General features: G+C 36.5%; 1 protein-coding gene across 7 annotated transcripts in view; it reads right to left on the reverse strand.

Moving 5' to 3' along the window:
• The window catches only part of NCOA1 (nuclear receptor coactivator 1), a 212,089-nt gene that overhangs the window by 11,079 nt on the left and 180,411 nt on the right, over positions 1-20,599 (reverse strand). For all 7 annotated transcript variants that reach the window (XM_031466670.2, XM_031466671.2, XM_031466669.2 and 4 more), the window contains 4 exons: positions 19,405-19,719; positions 14,812-14,913; positions 12,507-12,909; positions 4,414-4,588 (listed from right to left, as the gene is read on the reverse strand). In XM_031466670.2, coding sequence (XP_031322530.1) covers positions 4,414-4,588; positions 12,507-12,909; positions 14,812-14,913; positions 19,405-19,719 — 995 coding nt within the window. The remainder of the gene's footprint in view (positions 1-4,413; positions 4,589-12,506; positions 12,910-14,811; positions 14,914-19,404; positions 19,720-20,599) is intronic.

The following is a 20,599-nucleotide window of genomic DNA, read 5'->3' on the forward strand; positions in this document are numbered from 1 at the left end:
AAGCTGCATTTCTAACTATTTATGCACATTAAAATTCAAAAGCCTTTATTCTGTGTCCTATTGCTTGCTGTCACTTCTCAAGGTTTTAGCTTCTGGCTACTTTCAATATGCTATAAACTAAGAAGAAACCAGAAATACATAACCAGATATTTTTATTTGGAAAATTTAATGTTTTTGAAGGTTTCAAAGGTCTTCTCAAGCCTAAAAATAGCTTCATGTCTTTTCTAGGAAGCAAAATGCAAGGGCAGTTACGGTTATCAGAAGGCTTGTTTGACAGACTCTCTTCCTCATCGCCAAATTCTGGACTGTCATTATGCCAAAGATTTCAGATGTTAAGCCAATTTCTATTAGTAGGTAGAACAGTATGGAATAAACTCCAAATAAATACAACTTGAAACTTTATATCTGAACCTTCCAAATTCTAAGTGATAACAGATACAACTAAAGGAAAATAATATGAATTGTGTCTTTTGTAAGTTCTACAAAACACCAAATGCTTTATGATTATCAATTTTTAAACAATAAGCTACTGGTAAAATTCCACCTATTTAATGTTAATTCTGAAGAATTTGATTTCAAAAATTATTTATCCCACCAATAGTTTATCTATTCCTTGCTAGCTCTTGAGAGGTAAGCAGGATGTACTGACATTTATGGTTTCCGGTAGATTAAAGTAATCATACTGAAATTAACAGGCTGAGAAACAGCCTATTCATCATGTCTGAAGAAAAGTAGTGAATTTCCCCCAAGTAATTATAAAATACAAATGCTCAAAGAAAATTATATGCCTAGGAAATGGTCAATAATGCATCTGTGGACCATTAATGTCTGCACAGTGTGTATGCTTGTCAGACAGTGTCCCCACAACTGAAGGTGAGAAAAAAACCTATTAGTCTACTGCCCATTTTCTAATGAGAACACTTCTGCCTTAGACAGTGCTCATTTGTCAACTGATACATAGATCACCACTGTGGAGACAGAGGGCTATGTAAGCTAATGCATACAGAAGCTTCAAGGACTGCAATGATGTCATACTTAGTGAAAAAATTTAGGATTTAATTTCTTTTCAAATTTATATGTGGGACTGTATATTAGCTTAAGTTCTTTCAAACTACTCCTGCCAATAGTGCCATTTTAGTTTCTTCCATCATGAGAAGAAGACCAAGCCCTTCCACGGCATCAATCACCGTTCCAGGTTCTGGAATGAATGGTGAGGTTTAAGGGCACCTTAGGCCCAATGGCGTGAAGGATCCTTCCCTTAACCTGCTTTCCTGATTGGCCTCATGGCAATTATCACAGTTTCCTTAAGCTAGCACCAGGTATTTGGTAGCCCCTGAATTGTTGGGGGAAAGAGAAAGATGAAGACAAAGTGGGTTCCACAGGTATTGTAGGAATTAACAAGCAGGGAGGAGTTTCTGGTCAAGTAACTCTGAGAAACAAAGGGTTAAAGAACAGTCCTTCACCTTTAAAATGCTAGTAAGCCCTGGGATTCCCCTCTGTGACTAGAATTACACCAAAACACTGCCTGGTTCCAGGACAAATAGGTTTGGTTGACCCTTCATTTCTCTTGCCACCGGAGAGATAATGAAAAAGAATCACATTACACCCTCTCTGAATTCTATTACATCTGTTACATCAATCTGCTTAATGATTCTTTATTTAATGTTTTACTTCTCTCCAACTTACTCCTGTCACCAACGACACCCTTGGCCGTTTCCCCCTGTTCCTTATAGTATCCTGCACTGTGTGAAAGAGACAGTGAGTGGTCACAAACTATACACTGTCTGTGTTGCCTAATAAGCTTTTATACATGAACCAAATAAGCAAGTGTGAACGTTTGAAAAGCTGGTGATAACTATTCTCTTTTTCAAATGATGTGGGAAAGTCAAAGTTCACAGAAACTGCTGAAGTACAACAGAAATTCAAGTCCATATTGAATCAGAATCCAAGAAATGATTCAGGAAGCAACAGGGAATCTCTGTACTTATCTGTTCAACAGATGTATATTAAGTGCTTACCTGTTCTAAATGATGGACATACAGAAGTAAACAAAAACAATGCCCTTGCTCTTCTGATGCTTATATTCTAGTTGGAGGAGACAGGCCATAAATAGACAATATATCAGGTGATAAGCATGATAAAAAGCAATAAAGGGAAAGGATGGACCAAGAAGTGGGAAATGGTGTTTAGAAATGGTGGTCAGGGAAGTTTAATATGGTGACATTCGATATCTGTGTCTAATAAGGTGACATTTAGGAGAGACTTGAAGTGTGAGAGAGCAAACCGTGTGGCTACTGAGAGAAGAACGTTCCAGCAGAGGGATTTAAAAATGCAAAGGCCCTGAGTTTGCAATGTACTTGGCACATGTGAGGAACAGAAGAATAAACAGAAGCCAGTGTGGCAGAGTGAGTGATGAGAATAGCAGATGAAGTCAGAGAGATATCCAGGAGCAGGATTAGGTAGGGCGTCATAGGCCCTATACTGTATTTTGAATAAGTTGGAGAGTTTTGAATAAAGGACTGACACGCTCCTCAGGTTTTAAAAGCATCACTCTGGCTACCACATGGAGACTACACTGTAGTGTAGCAAGGGTGGAAGCAAGGAGAAAGGAGGCCACTGCAATGGGCCAGGGAAAGGATGATGCTGGCTTACACTAAAGTGTATAAATAGGACAGGTAAGGAGTGAGAGCTGCTAAGAAGCTGATGTGATTTGCTGATGGATGTTTGATGTGGGATGTGAGACGAAGAGAAAAGGTATTCTTTTGAATAACTGGAATGGAGTTGTTTACTGAGGTGGGGAAAAGTAGGAGAGGAGCAGGTCTGGGGTAGTAAATCACTTTAGTCTTTGCCACGTCAAGTTTGAGATGCCTATTAGACTTCTAAGTGGAGATGCTGATTATGCAGTTGTATATACAGTATGTGTTCAGGGAGAAGTCTGTGCTAGGCACTTAAATTTGGGAGTCATGAGCATAGAGACAGGCATTATATCAGTAAGACTGAATGATATAACCACAAGAGCAAGTAGATAAGGGGAAGAGGTCCTAGAATGAGCTCTGAGGCCCTCAAATGGAGGTCAGGGAGGTGAGGAAGATCCAGCAGAGACTGAGAAATAGGAGGAGAATCACCTTTCTCAAGAAAGTCATTCCAGAAATCAAATGAAAAAAAGAGCTTCAAGAAAGAGTAAATGTTCAAATATGTCAAGTGCTACCAATGATTGCATCTGACATTGTAGAGGACATTAACAACCTTGGCAATACTTTTGGTGGAATGAAAGCCTGATCAGTTCAATAAGGAACAGAAGGAGAGGAAGTGATGGAGTATCGTCTTCTAGGGAATTTAACTGTGAAGGGGAGCAGATCTGTCAGTATGACTGTATTTTTCTCAAGGCACATTTAAATGCTTAGGTGTAGGTATGAAGCAAGAGCTGAGCTGGATTTCATTAAGAAGCATTTTGCTAGGAACAAGTGCAACAGAGGGAGAGCTGGCAAGCTGAGAGTGCCTGTGAGGGAGTAACTGTAACGATGGACCATGGAATCTAAAGTGACTTTAGGAAGCTGGGATCAGAACACAGTGTAAGACTAAATTCTTGCACATCACAGAGACTCTTCTATTTCTACCTCGTTTACACCAGTCCTCACTGAGAGCTACACAGTTCTCTAAAGTAAGATTTCCTCCCTCACCTTTCAATGAACTTTAAGAGAATACCGTCTTAAGTTTTCAACTTTAACTACCTTACTTATTATGTTGTCAGATCAAACAGTTTCCCTGTCATTAGAGCCAAGACACAACCAAATTAAAACCCTTATAAAATTCAAGTGATGTGTGAAAAGTTCAGCAGCCAGGATCTGGGAGAAAATGACTTTAGTAAAATAATTCTAAGCAAAATGGGCAAGATGAGGCCACTGAAAGTCTAGATTCAAAAAGCTGCATAAGGCAGGATACCCTGAGAAGACTTAAAACCTCTGTTGTTGCTGTGAAATCCTTCAGACAGAGGAGAGTGAAATTCATGTACCTACTGAATTCTAACATTTTGCCATTCTTGCTTTAGATTTTTAAGATTTTTAATTATTTTTATAAAGAATGACTTTTTAAAAAATACTTATTCCTACATCTGTCCAAGGGAAGCTCTGTTACTCGCTGGACTCAGTCATACTCTTCAGGTGTGCTGGGATAGGATGAAAGGTTGGGGGCCACTACATCACTTTTCTGTTCTATAAACACAAAGCTTGTCTTAAAAAGGACTTGAAACTTAAAGAATTTAAAAATCACTATTTGCTGATACCATAAAATTCAGCTCCCTGAATTTGCAAGTGGGCAGTAGCCAACAATCTTTTATTTGGCTTGTGAAGGCACGGCTGTTCTTATGTGCTGCAGAGTATCAGGGATGCTTATCTGTAAAAACTGCCCCCTTACTTGTTGTTTCCCATTGCTCCTTGCTGCCAGGCCTTCATGTCTGGTGACTGGTAGCCAGAAGCGGGTGGATTCTGCTGGAGCAGAGAGCTCTGAGGAGGAGGGATTGGCATCGGCACCATGGAGCTCCCCGGGCTTAGAGATGGAGCAAAGCTGGCCTCACCTTGGGGAACCATTCCTACAAATCGACACAAATTAATTTATGTGAATACACTATACATTTATTAACCCATAAAAGAAAAAAAAACCCAGAAGGATCCACCATAACATAGTTAGAAATAGTTTATTCAATAGAATAGGGAAAAAATTTCAATCTCTTAAAAATAAAACAGGAAATTTCAGTAAAAACAGATAGATAAACCAATGTATGAAATAAACTTAGAAGAATGCTTCCAGTCACTAAGATACTTATTTGGGTACCATGATTATGTATGATTTCCTAGTCTATTCTTTTTTTTCTTATATGAATTTTTAAGTGTAAAAAGCAAATATGAACATACATGAAAGATTACTTGCGTAATAAAAATAAGCTGAAAAGGATATGAGATGACAGATGTTCACTAAACTTAGGATAATCATTTCATAATGTATGTTAAGTCAAATCATTATGCTGTATACATTAAACTTACACAGTGCTGTATGTCAATTATATCTCAGTAAAACAGGAAGAAAAAATGAATAAGTCATGGAGATGTACTGTACAGCATAGTAATTATAGTTAATAATACTGTATTGCATATTTGGAAGTAGCTAGGAGAGTGGATATCCACTTGAAAGTTCTTACCATGAGAAAAAAAATTTTAACTGTGTATGGTGATGGATGTAAATGAACTTATTGTGGTGATTCTTTTGCAACATATACAAATTTCAAATAATTACGTTGTACACCTGAAACTAATATAATGTATCAATTATGAATCAATAAAAATAATTTTAAAAAACTTTAAAAAGTAAGTTGAAAAGGGAAAAAGGTAAGAAAAATCCACGCAGAAAATGAAAAGTGAGAGAGTTCTGTCGGACACTCCTCCTCACCTGTCTTTATGGTCCCTTCTTCCCTTGTCTTTTTTTTTTCTTTAAGCTTTATTGAGATATAATCTACACAGCATCAAAGTCACCCAATGAACTGTGTAAGTCAATAACTTTTAGTACATTTATAAAGTTGTTCAACCATCACCACAATCCAGTTTAGACACCTGGTCACCCCCAAATTCCCTCATGCTTCTTTGTAGTCAATCCCCATTCTCACCTGTAGCCTCAGGCAGCCACTGATGTGCTTTCTGTCTCTACAGATTTGCCTCTTATTGGAAACTTCATATAAGTGTAATTATGTGAGGTTTTTTTTGTCTGGCATCTTTCACTCAGAATAATGTTTCTGAGTTCAACCACTCTGTAGCATTTATCAGCAGTTTGTTCCTTTTTATTCAGGATAATGCTTATTAGCAGCCATTGATGTAACTGTGTTGAAAATCAACTGACCATAAAAGGAAGGGTTTATTTATGGACTTTTTATTCTGTTGCTGTAATCTGTATGTCTATAGTTGTACTAATACCTCACAGTCTTGATTACTGTAGCTTTATGATAATTTTTGAAGCTTGCAGTCATCAAACTTTGTTCTTCATTTTCAAAATTGTCTTGGCTACTCTAGGTCCTTTGTATTCCTATATATTAGGAGAAGCTTATCAATTTCTCCAAAAAGCATGTTGATATTTTTGATAAGGATTATGTAACTATAAGATCAATTTGGAGTAAATTACCTTCTTTTTAGTATTTGTCTGATTTCATTTTGTGTAGTTTCCATTGTTATATCTTCAAGTCCACTAACTTTTTCTTTTGTAATGTCTAATCTGCTGCTTACCCCACCCAGTATATTTTTCATCTCAGACATTGCAGTTTTTATCTCCAGAAGTTTGATTTTGGTTTTATTTATATCTTTCACACCTTCAGTGAACATGTTCAAGCTTTCCTCTAGCTTCTTACACATACCTAATAAGTGCGTGATTTATAATTGTCTTAATTCTATCACCTGCATCATTTTCTGAGTTGGTTTTGATGACTGATTTTTCTCCTCATTATTAGTTTTATTTCCCTGTATCTCTGAATGCCTGGTAATTAAAAAATTCAGATTCCAGGCTTAGTGAATTTTACCTTGTTAGGTGCTGAATTCTTTAAATTTCTTTAAGTCTAAATTTACGTGGTAACAGTTTTAATTCTTTTGGGTCTTGTTCCTAAAGAGTCAAAAGCAGGGTGTAGTCTGGTGCTTTTTTTGCCTTGCTCCTGAGGCAAAGACATTTCTGAGTATTCTACTTGACACCTATGAATTCTGAGGTTTTCTTAGAAGAAGAACTGAACCTGTGTGAACTCTGAAGCTGTTCCTTCTAATCTTTTCAGGTGGTTTTCCCTGGCCTTGGTTTGTACACATACACACTGATCAGTTCTCAACTGAAGACCTGAGCAGGACCCTTTCCACATCCTTGTGGTTCTCTCTTTGTATGGTTCTCTCCTCTCTGGTTCTGTGCCCTGAAACCTCTACCTGCCATGGTTTATCTGGACTCCAAAATCCATTGTCTCAAGTCTTCGAAACCAGTCGCTCCTGTTGGATTCCCTCTCCCTGCATCACAGTGTAGGCAATTTCTAGAACTACTGTTTGACATTTTTTGTTTCAGATGGAAAAATAAATCTGGCCCCTGTTACTCCATCTTGACCACAAGTGGAAGTCTCTAAGAATTTAAAAGAGCAAAAATGGGTCTCTTTTTGTTTTCTGTTACGCTTTGCATTTCTTCTTTTTTTCCTAACAAAATATATTTCACAGTTAAATAGTACTGAGGTATAGACAGTTATAAAGGTGCAGGAAAAAGAATGTCATAATTTGATTACCCATAATTTAGTATAATTCCTTCAAATCTTCCTCTATAAAGTCTCACATAATTTTGTGACCTGCTTCTTTCCCTTATCATTATATCATAAGCATGTTTCTTGCCCTTAATGTCTCTTTGTAAACATAACTGTAGATGCCTTTGTAATATTTTGTGTTCTGTCATTATTAATACAATGCCTTTTCTCTTTTTTTGTTTGGTTAATCTGACCCGAGATGTAGTTAATTTATTCACTTTGTTTTCTATAGACTTCAATTTAAAAAATATTTAACATTTTCCATGTAAGTTGAAACAACTGTAGACTTTTTATAGCTTTTCCTTTCACTAAATATTTACTTCTTTTCTTGGTAAAGTTTATGTAAATAAAGCTACATATTTTCTCTGCTTCCTCCATAAGTAATTTAATCTCGTAAATAATTTTGACTTTGAATTTATGGAGAAATTATTTTTTCACTTATGACTCTAGAGGGTGGGTTTTTCCTACATCATCTTCATTTTTATATTGACTGTCTTTGCATTAATTCCACATTTTAAATTTTAACTCTTCTGGTTGTGATCCTTAAAAAAAACTTGTCTGTTCCTAATGCATTTTTGACTTTATTTACAATGAAATAATTTCTTTCAGGAAAAAAATATATATGTGAGGGGGAGAAAGATACTTATCACATTCTGGATATTACTCTGTGGGGTCAAAGTTAAACAATAAATAAGACTGCAAGTACATCAGCATGCTTTTTGACTTTTCTTTCTGGCCTCATCTCACATTCTAACTGCCCATGTTTCCCTTATCAGATGACCTAGTTTCAGAAGAAAGAACCAGTCTGTGAATAATGAATCTGAAGGGGTAGAGTTCTGGGCCTAGTTCTGCCACTACACTGGACCTCAGATTCTTTGGGCCAGATAATCTTGTTCTTTCTAGTTTAAAAATTCTACAATTCTGTCTTTGTCTAGATTATGCTGTCTCCCTGCTGGACAATAAATAGCATCGCAGACATCTGGCAGCAACTAGAATCAGGACTCATTCTTATACTAAAAGATTCATTGAGCATCTACTCTCCCCACAGACCACTATGCTATCAGCATTTGAGAAAGATTTAAAAAAAAAAAAAAAAGGTCATACTTTGCTCACTCAAGGAAACTGCTCTTTAAAAAGAAAGGAAGCTGTTGAACAACTGTCCATAAGATGGGGTGGTGAGTGCTTGTGATCAGGAGCGTCAGGGAGGGCTTACCAGAGGAGATACCTCTGAGAGGAGGGAGGGACAGGAATGAGACAGGTGAGGGAAGGACATTTTAGACAGAGGATACAGTATATACAAAGAGCTGTAAGTAAAAGAGAGCAAAGTATGTATTCTTTCTTGGAACTTGAGAGGTTTGTTAAGTTGGAACATTGAGACATGGAAGGAAGGGGAAATGGAGTTGACCTTAGCTCTGGACAAGTTTGGGGTGCTGGTGAAAAATTCAAGTGTGTCTGTCCAGCAGGCAGCTGTATACATGAGCTGGTTTAGAGACAGAGAACAGTGATCAGCGTGAAGGAGTAGACGAGATTACTCACAAGAGAGTGGAGTAGCATGTTTACTGCAGTTCACAGAAAAGGGAGCTCTGGATTGGCTTCAAGGAATTAATGAAATAAGTACAAAAACTTAAAAAAAATTTTTCCCTCCTATTTTCTTTGAATATTACCGTAGTATAAAATAAATTTTAAATGTCTAATTCTGTTCTTGTGCACTCATTATCATGGCATGATAGACTAGAAAAATTTTCTGTTTTCAGAAATAAAAGAAAGCCTACTCTGTCATTATTATCACCTACACATTTCTTCATTTACTTTGGGCCTATATTAAGCTAAAAGATGCCAAAGCAAAGGACTATAGCAAAGCTAATGTAGCCTTCCTTTGGTTTTAGTATCATCAACTTTTTCTGCAAAGGGCTCATTAATAAGTATTTTTGGTTTTGCAGACCATAAGGTTTCTGCAAGAACTATATAACTCAACTGTGTGAAGTCAGCCATAGACAGCATGTAAACTAAAGAGCATGGTTGTGCTCCAGTAAAACTTTATTTATAAAAACATGGGTTTGTTGTTTTGTTTCATTTTGTTTTTTGAGAAGGCTTGATTTGAAAAGGTTGGAATTTTTCCTGAACTTGAATTTTACCAACACAAAACCTAGTCTTGGAGCATTCTACCTGGTTGTTGGAACAAGTTTATAACTTAGAGTAATGGAAGAAAGGAAAAACATTGCATCTTTAAATGTTCTTATGCTCCCCAGAAAAACTAACAATCTTCCCCGTGTTATTTTCAGGCAGTTCATGGAAGACCTGAAAGCTCTGCCATTTTATTTCAGTCCAACTGGATGAAACACTATGCTCTCCACTATACCCAGCTTCTGGGGTTTGATTGCAGTACAAATACTGATTTTATCAAAGACAAATTCTTACTTTGTGAAAAGTATATTTTGTCAATCAAAAGTTGGACTGAAAGAAATACTCAGGTACCAGATGGAGCACTTACGATGGATGGCAACACATCTGGTTATACTGTCTGGAGAGGAAGGAGCCCCATCCCCTCATTATCTCAATCAACTGCATTCTGTATTGACTTGCAAGAGATCAAAGACTAGACGCACAACCCTGAAGGAAATCTAGTCAACTTCACAGGAACTGGGGCTTTGGAGCACTGCCTTTCTCAATGGCTTTGTCAAGAAACAGGAGCAGGACAGAAGTTCTCCTTTCCTGGCTTTCCAGAGACAAAGTGTTAAAGAGCATGACTGAAAACTGACAGAAGTACTGTTTTTTTAAAAATTAATTAATTAACTTTTTATTTAGGTATAATTGATGTATAAGTTTCAGGTGTACAACATAGTGATTCACAATATGTAAAGGTTATAGTCCATTTATAGTCATTATAAAATGTTGGCGAATTCCCTGTGTTATATAAGATATCCTTGTAGCTTATTTATTTTATACATAATAGTTTGTACCTCTTCATCCCCTCTCCTAACCTGCCCCTCCCTCCTTCCCTCTCCCCACTGGTAACCACTAATTTGTTCTCTGTATCTATGAGTCTGTTTCTTTTTGTTATATTCACTAGTTTTTTTTTTTTTAAGATTCTACACATAAGTGGTATCACACAATATTTGTCTTTCTCTGTCTGACTTATTTCATTTAGCAAAATACCCTCAAAGTCCATCCATATTGCTGCAAATGGCAAAATTTCATTACTTTTTAATGGCTGAGTACTATTCCATTGTATAATACACTATAGCTTCTTTATCCATTCATCTGTTGATGGACATTAAGGTTGCTTCCATATCTTGGCTGTTGTAAACAATGCTGCTATGAACACTAAGGTGCATGTACCTTTTTGAATTAGTGTTTCCATCTTTTTCAAATATACACCCAGGAGTAGAAATGCTGGGTCACATGGTAGTTCTATTTTTAGTTTTTGAGAAGTACCATTTAAATTTTTTTTAAGAGAAAAGAATCCTTGGGGAATTTATTAATGTTTGGCTTATTTGTAGTTGTTTTTTTCTCCCAATGAATGAGATAACTCTTTAGAGTTAAGGCACTGCAATCAGTATCAAAAACACTACTAAGAATCTATTAGCTGTTTGGCTAAGTTGCCATTTTGGAAGAGCAATGGGGAAATATAACTACGTAAGTCTTCTAATGTTAGAGTAAGTACTTCCATAGGCTAGAATAAAGTGAAGGATCCTCGTCAAATTCTTTGCACACAGAAATCACGAGACACATGAAAATACGACTCTTTTGAAGGCCACTCCTGTTCAAACAATCTTATAATTAAAACACAGATTTATACTCCTTTTCTCACCCACACATATAGTGTGAGTGATATAAACCAGCCAAAGATGACTTGTCTTGAGGACAAAGAAACTGATGTGGCATAATTTTGATTAAAATGTCTTAGAGAATTCTGATGCTCTCTGACACATGTTTCCCTAGATATTTAATTTAATAGTCAAAGGATTTTAACACTTGTTGCCACCAGAATGAAAAGTCTAAATTGATTTGGCTGTCAAAGTTGATAAGCATATTGCCATGTAAAAAAATCTCTGTATGACTTCAACATTTTATTCAAGTCAAACAGCAGCCTTCTCACTGAAATTCATTTTAAAGCAGGCTTAAAATTTACATTTTCTTTCATTTATAAAATGAAGGGATTATTTCCCAGGAATTTGTCATTAATTTTACATCAAAGTTTGATTAAACTTGGTAGATTAATGAAATGTGTTTTATTGCCCCTACCTATTAGAATCTCCAAGATAGAAGAAAAATTTTAAAAAGACATCATTACCCAGGACAAAGAGAATAGGAGAGAGACAGTGCAAATGCAAGGCTGAAAAAGAACACATCTTTTGGAAGCCAGAAAGTTGCCTGATATTGCAGAGGAATAGCTTACAACCTAAGCAGCTAAGAGTGGTGACACCAATGAGAAGTCTGAGGTAGTTTGTGAAGACTGATTATCCTTATGTAAACTATCAAAAACTCTCCAAGGTAATAAAAAAAAAAAACCATATGTAAATTTTGAGTTAATGTACTCACACCCATTGTCTGATGTGGAGTTTCATTAGATTCTTATAGGAACCCACAGAAGAAAGTAAGAAAGAATATGCTTTGCAGACAAAATGTCAAAAATTTTAGAGTCAAACAGGTCCTTATGGAGCCTCTAATTTAATCATCTTAGCTGTCAATGAGGGATGAGCATGAAACCACTCAACCATTTAGTGGCAAAAGCTAAGTCTAGAGCCTGGATCTCCTGACTCCCAAGTCAGCATCTCTCTCCTTCAGCAAATTGCCTCAATGTCAGTGAACTGAAACGCATTGAAGAGAGACCTGAGCCTGTATGTGGTGCAGTCATCCCTTGGTATCCATGGGGGATTGGTTCTAGAATCCTTGTGGATATCAAAATCCATGGATGCTCAAGTCCCTTATATAAAATGGGAAATATAACCTATATCCTTCCGTATTCTTTGAATCATCTCTAGATTACTTATAATACGTAATACAGTGTACATGCTATGTAAATACAATGTAAACAGTTCCCAGAGCATGGTAAATTCAAGTTTTGCTTTTAGGAACTTGCTGGTATTTATTTTTGGGGGGAATATTTTTGATGTAGGGTTGGTTGAATCCACAGATACGGAACCTGTGGATACTGAGGACCGACTGTACTTATAAAAGCAACATAAAGGTGCAATCCTCATACCTGATCCTGGATACTGGAAGACATTCTGCTGCATCTGAGGATTGATTCCAGTGCCAAACTGTCCTCCCATGTTTCCTGTCATGCCTCTGTTCACCATGCTGTTGCGGTTGGCCAAGGATGCCTCAGGATTTGCTGCCAGTTGTGAAAATGGGCTAGGAGAAGCAGGTGGGGTTCCTGGATTTGTACCATAGTTTGGTGGGTAGGGGAATTGCTGTGGAGCACCCTGAGGAAGACGGGGGTTCCCCATTTGAACTGGCAGTCCAGATGAGGGAGGGAGGTTGTTCCCAAAGCTTTGTTGCCTCATTAGCATGGCTCTCTGCTGCTGTATTAGCTGCCTCTGTCGGTGCTGTTGACTGTACAACTCCCGCTGGCGCTGTGCCAACATCTGGGCATTCAGGGGTGGCTGAAGAGGAGAGAAAAACATTGTCTCTTACTGATATGGAAAGCTTACAGGATAAAGCCTACTAGCTTGGAGCAACAGAATATGTAGCAATGATCAGTGCACAAGGGAAACTAGAGCAGAAAAGGAACAAAACCTCTTAAGTAATAGCCACAGGAGAGAAAATGAATTAAGTACACTTTATAAAGTCACACAGAACTGATAAAAATTCAAAGAAAGTATACATTGATTAGTATGATAATACAGGCCATGAAAACTGTTAAGAGAAACATGAAAACCATAAAGAAGAGAAAGAAAATGTGCTCAATGACCTCTGTCTTATCTGGCATTAGGTTGGTAGGGGACGTTTCACTTTTTCATTTCCAAAAAATTTACTATGTTTCTAGTATGGAGAAAGTTACTTTTCCCTTTTCTCATGGGGATCATTTATTCCACTTTACTTAAGAGAATAAAATGTGATTATAGGTGATTTTAATTTTTTTCATTATACTTTTCTGTATTCTCCAAATTATCTATAATGAACATGCATTATCTTTACAATCAAAAAAACCTACAAATACCAATAAAAAAAGGAAGAATCAGAAACTCATGATCCAATGCCAAACAAATGACCACTTAAAAAGAAAACAATTGATTAGAAATCAAATAATAAACAGAAAGAAATGAATCCAGGTATTTTATATCATCGCTACAGTACAAGACAGCTTCAGGCATTAGAGTGTTTTAATAGCTAAAATATTATAAATGATGAAGTCAGTGGTAAAATTTGGTTGAAGTCACTTTCTGGTCTAACTTGCAAAGCAACATGGCATGTCAGTAAAGCCTCCTTCACAAAACATTCGTTCAGGCTGAGGAGCTGATTAAAGCATACAGCTCCACAAAAACAGAGCTGTCAACCAGACGCAGTCCGATCTAGAAGAAACTGTCGCAGGCTACTTCCTGACAGAAGTCATGTTTATGTGAAGTCCCAAAGTGGGGTCTCGGTTCCTTACAGCCTAATTATGCTTGCATGAGTGAACCAATAAGATTTTTAAGACAGAGAAACCCACATCTGGATCTATGAAGGTACTAGTATCTGCTGTTTCTATCAATGTTTATCTTTTTGGTTAGTATTCATCTAGGTCCATTTTATGGAGGGGGGGGTATAGCTCAAGTGGTAGAGTGCATGCTTAGCATGCATGAAGTGCTGGGTTCAATCTCCAGTACCCTCCCCAAAATAAATAAACCCAATTACCTCTCTCCAATCAAATAACACAATAACGTTTTATGGAGAAGTTTTGTTTGAATTTTCTCTAAAATCCCTCATCTTCTAAATTTTTGTAGACTTGGTTAGGAAACCATAAAAAAGTGGTTGAAGCAAAAATATTAAAATATGTGTGGAAGTTGAGTAGGGAGTAAGCACTAGACAACACTTAGAAGGCTACCCAGTTCTTCTCATGTGCAGTTCTGATGGCTCTGAGTTCATACAGAAGGACTGTTAAAACAAATTAAAAATAGAAAAGGCTGATGCTTAGACTGAGCAGAGAACACAAGGTAGTTAAGATAACTAAGCAACGTGACTGGGATTGATCAGGTTTAAGGTTCCATTTATACAGTTTCATATTCGAGGCTTCTTGCTTACTGGTCCTATTCAGGACAGCAATAAGAGTTTTCTGCTTAGTTATCTGATATCTAATAGCAATGACAACAGTAACAATAAAATGAAACAAAGAACCCTCAGCTTTAGATCAAGTATCAGTAAGGGGTATCACAACTTGATTATAAATTCATTCTAGAAGAAAGCTGTACTATAAACATCATTAAAAGATCAGTTCACAGACCATTTCAAAGACACTCAAGTCAACACTGTAAGAAACACAGCTTGGGTTAGAGAAGTACTAACAATGCCTGGTCTGCTCACGCTACCTGAGGTGTAATTTGCTGCTGCATGCCTGATCTCATATTGATGCCAACAGGAGCGCTTGCTGCAAACTGGTTCAAGATAGCTTGACGATTCTGGTGTATCAACTAGAGAAAAAATGGAAATAATGAGATATATTTCTATATATAAACACAGAGTATGGCCCTTTTAGAATAGCACAAACTTTTTATTGATTACTAAGAAGTTTATTGTGGGTTTAGGAAGATTATTTCCCACGTTTATTCGTCAAAAGGTTGGCAATTCCTAACATTTATCAATATTTTTTCTTACAAAACTCTAAATATGGCAGAGCATTTAAAAGTAAAATACAAAAACACAACATATATGTATATGTAAACATATATAAACGTATGTAAATGCATATATGCTTAAATATGGACGTGTATGTATTCTACTTTTAAATGCTCTTCCGTATTTAGTGTTCTGCAGTGTTTATACATACATAGACACACACAAATGTGTTTATTATGCTTTTAAAAACATGTTAATACTTAGTTTATTTCACATAAGTACAGCGCTGGACAGAAAAGAAACATTAGCCCCAGGTCTTAAACTGTTGTGAGTAAAAAAGTAAATATACAATAGGGCACATTCTATAAAGGTCTGAAAGATGAATGGAAAAGTTGAGGTACTTTTGACTTGGAAGGTATCTGTCTGATGGGTACATGTTTGGGGAAAATCCAATGTGATTTCATTAGCTGGAGAGAATTATGTAAGAAACAAATGGTCTGAGAAAATGGACTATTTATTTAACTAGAAGAAGTAATTACTTTAGACCAGCATTTCCCAAATTGGTGTTCTAAAGAACATTGTTCTGCAGGATATTAATAGATGTGCCAGGAAAATAGCAGGCTGTGCTGTACTAACATTGGAAAGAATGGGTTACACAAGGTGAAGCAGATTTCTTTACTGTAGTAATTCTATGAGCCCTTAATTGCCCAAAGCACATTGTGGAGCTCTAAGAAGGGATAAACTATGCAATTTATTTATCACAAACTTTTTTCCTGACGTATTATTATTATCTCCTAGAACAATCTTCTATGGAACACTAGTTTTGAAGATGCTGACTATATCAGGCTTAGGATTCCAGGTCATAGGCATGCCTTAACTTTCTCAGGTAACAAAAGTATCTTTAGAAGTGATACCTCCTGATAAACAAGCTATAGCTTAAATGATTTTTTGCTGAATAATTTGATATGAAGAAACTCTTTAGAGAGATAATAGTAGCAATAATATCAATATTATTCTGTGTTTATATGGCTCTTTATGATTTATAAGTTACTAATAAAATATACTGATATATTTTAATATACTATATGCAACTTGAGAGAATCCAAAGAGCTTCAAACAGTGATTAAAACTCTCATCTCCAAAGAACTCAATTCTTAGCTCTAGTTTCATTAATTTTTTTGACTTTCATTATATTAAAAAATAAACCTATTTTAGGGGGGAAGCTCAATATAATATAAATATTAAAATTATAACTTTTAGGCACTGTGGAATATGATAAAACATCCAGAATCACTTCAAAAATAGAGATACCCATATCATGGTTTTAAAAGTCAAAGAGACTTTTAAGTATGAAAATCTACATACTTCTTAAACTCAACAGAACTTGGATATAAATTTAAATAAACCATCAGTTTTACAAAAATTTATCAAAAACTTAGTATATGCAAGATACTACATAAAGTTTGAAGGCTAACAAAGGTGAGCAAACTTCTGTCCTCTGTGAATTCTCTGTTGAGTGGTAGAGGCCAACACAGAGCAGTGCAATGTCCAAGTACTATGCGGCACGTATAGAGATATGTACAGCAGCACATAGGGAGCAACTAACTTAGCCCAGGACGGGAAGGCAGGGACCAAGAGCACGAGTGCGCACAATGGGACCTTGAAAGATGAGAATGCCAGGTGGCAAAGAGGATGACAGAGTTAACTTGAGGTAGAAAGAATAACAAGTCTAAAAACAGGAGAGATGGCAATGAAGATAGGTGAAAATACATTAATACTTAATGATGAAGAGAAGTAAAACTGCCCAGAGAGTGGGAGCTGGAATTCCACACTTACAGCTTTATATATTCTTTGAATTGTGAGAAAATGTGAGAATGAAATGGGTGAGGGATGGAGGAAAAATGCTTCAGAAGTAGTAAAAATGAGAAAACAATCATAGAAAACAAATTAAAACCTTAGAAAATAAAGGTTATTTTTAGCAGTAGAAGGAATTATTCTAAATAGCAGCAATCTACAAGCACTTTCTGTTAAAGAAAAATCGATCTATTCCTGCCCTTGGAACAACTCTGGTTCGTTTTCCCCTCCCTTTCACTATCTGTGTGTACAACCTGACTACAACTGTCTCACTCTGATATGCCTTTTCTCTCTGATTACTAAAATGCCACCCATTTTCCAGCAAGCAGGTCAAATTCTACTTCTTCCAAGGAACTCTTCCTAAAAGGATTACCATATCCTTTACCTCCTGGGGAATCTCAACTTTTGGGGGGTTAGGGAGTGGGAGGAAAGGGGCTGGTAGTTCTTAGACCTGTTACACAAATTCAAATGCCTATAAAGGCCAGCTTGAAAGGATTGTTGTATTGCAAAAGGAGATGTGGGGCCTGAGACTAGTGGAAGAGCACAAACCCAGCCTATGTGTATAACATGCACACACGCGTACACTCACGCAGTTGAGGCTCACTGTAATCTGTCTGTCTGAATGGGTTTTTTCCCCAACGCCTTAGCAAGAAGCCTTTCTACAGAAAATCTAAAAGATGATTACATGGCCAAGAGGTTCTCAACCAGGGGTGATTCTGCCCTGTCAGGAACCGTTGGCAATATATGAAGACATTTCAGTTGTCACAACTTTGGGAGAGGTTGCTACTAGTACCTGGTGGGTAGAGGCCAGGAATGCTGCTGAACATCTTTCAGTGCACCAGAAGCCCCCCTTAACAAGAATTATCCAGCCTCAAAGTGTTAACAGTGATGAGTTTGAGAACCCTGATCTAGCCACCACATAAATTCTTGCTAAGACAAAGAGTTCTTTAAAGAAGCTTATTCTTTTATCAGGCAGTTTTCACTGTCACAAAGTTTTGCTTTTTAGAACTTAAAAAAAAAAACAAACAAAAAACAAACTCTTCGATCTACAGTTGGTTTAATCCATAGATGCAGAACCTGCAGATGTGGAGGGCTGACTGTATACTACGTTTTGAATACCCCAAGCTGATTATAGGTTCTGAAAGTTACCTGTATCTTTTATTCTCTGTATTTCTCCCAGTACCTAGCATAGTTCCCCTAAATATGTTTTGTGAAAAATTAAATACAGGGGAATTATTAAGCATTTCTTGTTCTTGTGCTTTCCAATGATAATTGACAAGTTATGATAAGAAGTAGCTTATCTTCAATACTCAGGACATAATACTATTCCTTTTCACTGTTTCTCTTTTCTTCCTTCTCTTCCTTCCTCTGTGTCCTTTATCCACTCCAACGTTTAAAAAATTATTCCTTTCTTTGTTATCCTACCACTAAATTTAAATGGAATGGAAGCATATTTTATATTATTTATTATATGTATTGAATCTAACTTTATAATAATAGCTAGTATTTATTAAGTGTTACTGTATGTCAGGCACTGTGCTAAGAGCTTTACATGTATTATTTCATTTAATCCACACATCACCTATGAGGTAAAGGAATTATTTATTAGATTTCTTTTTACAGATGAGGAATCAGAGGCTTTAAAAGGGCAACTAATTAGACTGTCAACCCACCTAAGATAAGGTTAGAACTAGGACTTGAAACGAGAGCTAATTCTTAGCATCTGATGCTGCCTCTCTAATAGAATTCAGCTCCTTCTTTCTCTTCCTTCCTCCATTAATAAGGGTCCAGGGAATTTCTTTAAATACTTTTTTTTTTTTAACCCAAAGCAATACAGACATATGGTTAAAAAATACAAAAGATTAATAAAGCAAGAAGCAACAATCTACAGCCCTGGTCCCACTTCCCAGAGACAATACTTTTGACCACTGGTTTTCTGGTTCCTGATGACTGTAGCTGCAGCTTATACAATCTTAAATATTTATGCCATTATACCTACTCACTACTTGTTATGAGAGAGAATGTTTAACTCACCCACAATTCCCAGGACCCCCAAACTATCCTTTCTTCCATTCTCCTAACAGAATAACATCACTAGACTTCATTCACTCTAACTTTAAACAACATAAACTTTATTTTCTGTTCCAACAATCATAAACAGTATTTCCTGATGCTCTACTTTAGAAATAAAGCTATGTTTCTCTTTATTAATAATTGTATGATGTTCATCCTAAATATTTTTTATCTCAAAAATCAAAAGTAAACTGCTTTTAAACTGTAAGTGTCAAAGCACTTTGTTATGAACCAGCCGTCTTTAACTGAATGAGTGTCCCTTATTCTTATTCTAGCAGACCAAGAATGACTTTTTGAGTCTTTCATAAAGGTTCTAGGAGTGTACTTGACACCTTTATTATAGCAATTGGGCTGTCTTATTACAGAGAGAATTAGTACATACCTTTAAGCAGGATTACCTGCAAAACAAGAGTACTCACCTGCTGTTGTCCCTGTAATCGCTGTTGAAGCTGAAGTCTAAGTTGGTTGGGTGCAGCTGGAGGTCTGTTTAGAGTTTGCCTGGGCTGCATGCCCATGCCAGGTGAAAAAGCACCTCGGGGAGGTGTTACTTGAACAGGCATAGTCCCCAGTGAAGGTTTTTGCCTGACCATGCCTTGGAAAGGGCTAGAGAGATTGGCAGTAGGTGAAGGAGAAGAATAAGGCTGGGAATAAAGGTTGGGCCTTTCTTCCATCATCAAAGGTGGTGTTGCTTGTTGTGGTGGAAATCTCTCTGATAATACATCTAATCCACCACCCTGTTGGAAAATAAGCCAGAACATTTTTCAAATAAGTTTCTGCCAATAAATTACATGCTCTTCTATAAAATTTTAGATCCAAGACCATGTTATCTCTAGTTTCATCATAATATATTCATGCTGAATTCATGAAGCTCTCCAGAAGTTTGCTACTTAAAAGAATCACTTATAAAAGTTACTTTTAAATGGAGTAATAGATTAACTGAGATGTTTAGTATCTCAGTAAAGAGATGAAGATATCATTAAAATAAAGGCCCTAAATCAATTAAATGAAGCTACCAGGTTTGAAAAGAACCTCACTGCAAAGCCTGAGAATCAACAAATGTTACATTTAGTAAGAAGTAGATCCCTGAAGGAGGGTTTAATTATGTATTTTTCTATCTCAAATACGGAATTCATGCTTTTATCTCATTTGAAAAAAAATTCATAGCTGACCTAACAGAATGTCAGAGTTATGAATTTCATACTTCTGAATTATTAGTCACTGTAAGAAAAATAATTTAAGTTGTGGCCTGTTGTGTGTGTATCTGTGTGTGTGTGTGTGTGTGTGTGTGCGACTGAACATAGATTCATGGGGCATAACTCACACTTTTTCTGCATTCTGATATGATGTATTCTGCACTATTCTACTCCATTAAACAAATGCTGGCTATGATGCACTAAGTTGACTTTTTTAACCCCCAAGTCTGAAAAATATTAACCTGGAAGTTGGAATGTCATGGAACATACAGGCTGAAACATATAGGGCCTAGCATGAATGAAGGATAAATTAAATCCTAAAATTAGAAGTGATGATAAAAATCTGAATTCTATTCTGTGGGGAGCTTTTAAAATTATGTTCCACAGTGAAAGGCCAAAACTCTCTAATTCTAATTCTTTC

Source organism: Camelus dromedarius, chromosome 15 (genome assembly GCF_036321535.1).
Source record: "Camelus dromedarius isolate mCamDro1 chromosome 15, mCamDro1.pat, whole genome shotgun sequence".
Taxonomy (NCBI): domain Eukaryota; kingdom Metazoa; phylum Chordata; class Mammalia; order Artiodactyla; family Camelidae; genus Camelus; species Camelus dromedarius.